This window comes from Danio aesculapii, chromosome 25 (genome assembly GCF_903798145.1).
Source record: "Danio aesculapii chromosome 25, fDanAes4.1, whole genome shotgun sequence".
Classification (NCBI taxonomy): Eukaryota; Metazoa; Chordata; class Actinopteri; order Cypriniformes; family Danionidae; genus Danio; species Danio aesculapii.
In genome coordinates, this window is record NC_079459.1 from 36,789,615 (window position 1) to 36,794,614 (window position 5,000).

Here is a 5,000-nt window from a genome sequence, read left to right on the forward strand (position 1 = left end):
ACTCCACTGATCCGGTCACGTGACCAGCTCAACATCTGACACCACCGAACCCATACTGTCGACCCGTCACATGACCTCTGACCCGTGTGTTCTCTGTGACCCGCAGCGCTGTGTGACGGCCGCTGTCTGAACGGTGGCTCCTGTGCATCCCCTAACGTGTGCGTGTGTCCTCAGGGCTTCAGCGGGCAGAACTGCGAGACGGGTAAGAGTCGCTCACAGCAGGAAAACACACATCTACATTACACAGATCACCGTATAACCGGTTCTACTGTAACTCCACGCGTCCTGTTCACTGTTCAGCATGTGAAGGACATTCGATTGGGGCTGTACAATGCTAGTAGAGCAGTGTGCTTCAACATAACACTTCAACATTAATGTCTTCCTAGTATATAACACAGATCGGTATTACTTCTCCCAGACTAACCGAGTGTTTATTTCAGCTAGACAATTTAACAGAGAAGGTGAAGGAAAGACAGAATGTGTTAAAGCCGGGTGTATTCTGTGTAACAATTAAAATGTATGTTCAATTGCTTTTTTAATTATCAGAGAAGCAGTAAATAAACAAGAGAGGGCCCTAGACGGATCCTTGAGGAACCCCTGCAGTCACTTCTGATGATTTCAGATTTGAGTGTTTTCAGGGAGATACGATCTAAACCATGCCAAACAGGCACCTCACAGGGAAGCCAACCTGCCCTGTAGGATGCCATGTGAGACTGTATCAAAGGCTACACTCATTCATCAGGGCTCCAAATTAACCTTTCTTCTTGGTAACACCGGTGCTCCTAACTTCAAAAATTTAGTCGCACGCACCAGAAAATATGAGCACAGTTACTACACGTTTAATAGTGAAGAGATTTACTGCATTTGAAGTTAACACTAATGACAAACAAACAAAAATCTGCATGCGCTCACCGGCCCTGCACACACTGTGACGTGAATGAGATGAACGGAGTTATCGATAATAACTGTGCTGTTCTCACGGGTGCTGTCTGTTATTGCACAGATGATATTGACATGTATCTTATTATCTGCATATATTAATAGCATTAACGGTCTTGTTCATGAGCTGGAATATTAGTTTCATCTCTTTCATCTCAGTGAATGCATGCTCTTTAGCGATGGTGAACGCGGTGTCAGATGCGGCAAACACTTCCCTGAAAACTCCATCCCCCCCGCTATACGGTGAATGCTTTAGTCATTTTCATAGTGGACTTTAACCACTGGAAGTCTTTTATCCACTCTTCTAAAAGTGTAAATGCTGGATTGACATTCACCACATGATCACTGATCAGATGTGTCATTATTAGTAACTTTAGGTGGTTTCTAAAACTAAATCTCTCAGCGTTGTTTTCATTCTCTCGCATCCAGACCTTTACATTTACACGGCTGTAGCTCCCTGTCATCGAAACTGAGTGATTGACAGCTGATATTAACCAATCCGTTTGATTTCTGTTCTAGTGCAGTGGGCCAATAAGAGCTTGAAGGCGGGACAAGCATTGCCGGCTTTGTTTACTGTAGCAAGTTGACATGTCAACGGTTTTAAACCATTCCTGAGCACTGCGTTTGCTGTTTTTAGGTGCAAAGATGCGTGTGAAAACCGGTCGTACAACAAAAATTGTATGCACTCGCACAAATGCTCCCAAATATATTTTGAGGTCGCATAGATAAAATTGTGGGCCCATATAAGACCAAAACAGTCACAATTTCGAGCCCTCTTCATTCATTCATTTTCCTACAGCTTGGTCCCTTATTTATCAGGGATCACCACAGCAGAAAGAACCGCCAACTTATCCAGCATATGCTTTACAAAGCAGATTCCCTTCCAGTCGCAACCCGGCACTGGGAAACACCCATACACACTCACATTCACACACTATTGGACTGAGGGGAAAACTGGAGCACCCGGAGAAAACCCACACCAACACGGGGAGAACATGCAAACTCCACATAGAAACACACTGACCCAGCCAGGACTCAAACCAGCGACCTTCTTGCTGTGAGGCCACAGTGCTAACCATTGAGCTGCCCAAGGCTACACTCAGACCAAGCAAAATAAGTAAACATATAGTAACTGTCCAGAGTCCGTCGCCTCAAAGTAAATGATTAAGAATTTTGAGCAGTGCAGTTTCTGTCCAAACAGAAATCAGATATATATATATATAAACAAATGGAAATATCTTGGTTTATTGTTAGATTATTGCATGCTTCCTGATGTCACCAAAACAAATACCTTCTTTTAGTATTTAATAAGCAGTTCTTCTTCATTTAGTCTGGTGTAGGGCTCATCTTGCTTTCAGTGCGTGTGATTCTTCCTTCTTCATAATGTGATTGTGTCTGCTCTGCACATGCTCGTTTGTCTTCATTCCTGCCTCATGCTGTTTGCTTCACTGAACGGAGCTGAAGGGAAACTCCATCTCATGAAACACACTCAGTGCTGTTTCTCCTGGCTCTCACACACCTCTTGTTTGCGGTTATTTCCCGTTCTGTTCTCATCGTTCCCCTGGGTACAATGGCCAGCTTCTGTTGCTCTAATTTGGAGCCGGATGGAGATGGATTATGTGTGTTTTAATGAAGCGTGAGACTGAAGCGCAGCGGGCTTCTCTTGTGTCGTAGATTAGCGCTGAGTTCTGATGCGTTCGTCCCTCGTGAGTAATTCCAGCAGATGTTTGCTGTTTCTGGACCGTTTCACGCCAGAGATGAAGCGAAAAACCAATGCAATGAGACACTCAGCGCACGTCCCAGCCATCGATCCCATATAAAGGGCTTCTTTACGAGATGCCCTGGCTCTGGCCTTTGATTAATATCAAATGGCTTTTCTTTCTGACTTTTCTGTCCTGGAGCATACAGGAGGGAATGAAGCGGATGAGTTTGTGTGTTTTTTCCGCACACATCGATGCTGGAATTGTATTTAACAATTTTCCTGCGCAGATAGAGCATCAGAATGTTTGAGACCCGGAGCAAGAGGTCTCGCTGAGTTCATGTGCTAAACTGTTTCATCAAATCAAAACAAGAAGAGGTGGTGTTATATTGGCCAGAAATCTTTAGCTGTGAAACCACAACAGCGGATCAATATTCACAATTTCATACGGCCTGGAGTGCTTTCAGTACTGCAACAGAAACACTGCTGCAAACATAGACATTTCCCATTAAAAAGTTTCCCTGCACAGTTGAAGCCAGAACTGCGCTCTGAATATAAATGCAAGGAAGAACAGGCAAACAGAAGGATATTGTAATATTTCACTAGGATGGATGAGTGGATTGATGGAGGTGGTGGTGGATGGATGGATGGACGGATGCGTTAATGGATGCATGAATGTGTTAGTGGATGGATGGATGTGTTGGTGGATGAGTGGATGGCTGGAAGGATGGATGGTAGGATGAACGGATTGATGTGTTTGTAGATGAATGGATGGATGGGTGGTTGGATGGATGGATAGATGGATGGATGTGTTGTTGGATAGATAGATGAATGTGGGGGTTAATGGGTGAATGGATGTGTTGGTGGATGAGTGATTGGATGAACGGATGGATGAATGGGTGTACTGGTGGGTGGATGGATGGCTGCATGGATGGATGTGTTAGTGGATGGATGAATGTGTGGGTGGATGGATGGATGTGTTGGTGGATGAGTGGATGTGTTGGTGGATGAGTGGATGGCTGGACGGATTGATGGTAGGATGGATGGATGGATGTGTTGGTGAATTGGTTGAATGGATGGATGGATGGTTGGATAGATAGATGAATGTGTGGGTTGATGGGTGAATGGATGTGTTTGTGAATGAGTGATTGGATGGATGGACTGATGGATGGATGTATTGGTGGATGGATGGATGCATGGATGTATTGGTGGATGGTTGGATGAATGGATGGATGGGTGGATGAATGGATGTGTTGTTGGATAGATAGATGATTGTGTGGGTTGATGGATGAATGGATGTGTTGGTGAATGAGTGATTGGATGAATGGACAGATGGATGGATGTACTGGTTGTTGGATGAATGGATGGACGGATGGGTGGATGTGTGGATGGATGGATGGATGGATGGACGGATGTGTTAGTGGATTGACGTATGTGTTGGTGGATGAGTGGATGATGGATGAATGGTAGGATGGATGGACATATGTGTTGATGGATGGGTCGATGAATGGATGGATTGTTGGATAGATAATGGATGTGTTGGTGGATGAATGCATGGATGTGTTTGTGGATAAATGTGTTGGTGAATGGATACTTGGGTGGATGTGTTGGTGGATGAGTGAATGGATGGATGGACAGATAGATGGATGTGTTGGTGAATGGATACATGGGTGGATGTGTTGGTGGTTGAGTGAATGGACGGATGGATGGACAGATGGATGTGTTGATGAATGGATATATCGGTGGATGTGTTGGCGGATGGATAGATGGATGTGTGGGTGGATGGATGGATGTGTTGGTGTGTGGGTGGATGTATGGGTTGGATGGATGGATGTGCGGGTGATGTGCGGGTGGATGAATGTGTTGTTGAATGGATACATGAGAGGATGTGTTGGTGGATGAGTGAATGGATGGATGAACAGATAGATGGATGTGTTGGTGGATGGATGGATAGAGTTGACAGATGATTAAAATGAATGTACAGTATAGATGGATTTTTAAATCAGATGGGTGGATGGGCGGATTGACAAAATAATGAATGGATAAAATAGATATGATAAAAATAGATGGATGGATGATGAATGGATGGATGGATGGATGATGAATGGATGGATGGATGGATGATGAATGGATAAAATGGATAGATAAAAATGTAAGGATGATGGTTAGATAAAATGATGGAGGAAATGATGGATCAATACATTGGACGGACAGACGGATAGACTGTTATTATGGCCGGACTGAACAGCAGATGACCTGCATTACTCCAGACTGTGCTGTCCAGTGAGCGCTGCAGTGGTGGTCAGTTCTGCTCTATTGTGTGCACAGATTGAACAGCAGTTGTGGCTGTAATTTTGAGTGT

The 5,000-nt window shown here is 44.3% G+C and overlaps 1 protein-coding gene across 1 annotated transcript in view; it reads left to right on the top strand.

Annotated features, from left to right (window-relative positions):
• The window catches only part of nell2a (neural EGFL like 2a), a 134,126-nt gene that overhangs the window by 107,144 nt on the left and 21,982 nt on the right, over window positions 1-5,000 (top strand). Inside the window, 1 exon segment of the mRNA XM_056451817.1 lies at window positions 107-202. Coding sequence (XP_056307792.1) covers window positions 107-202 — 96 coding nt within the window.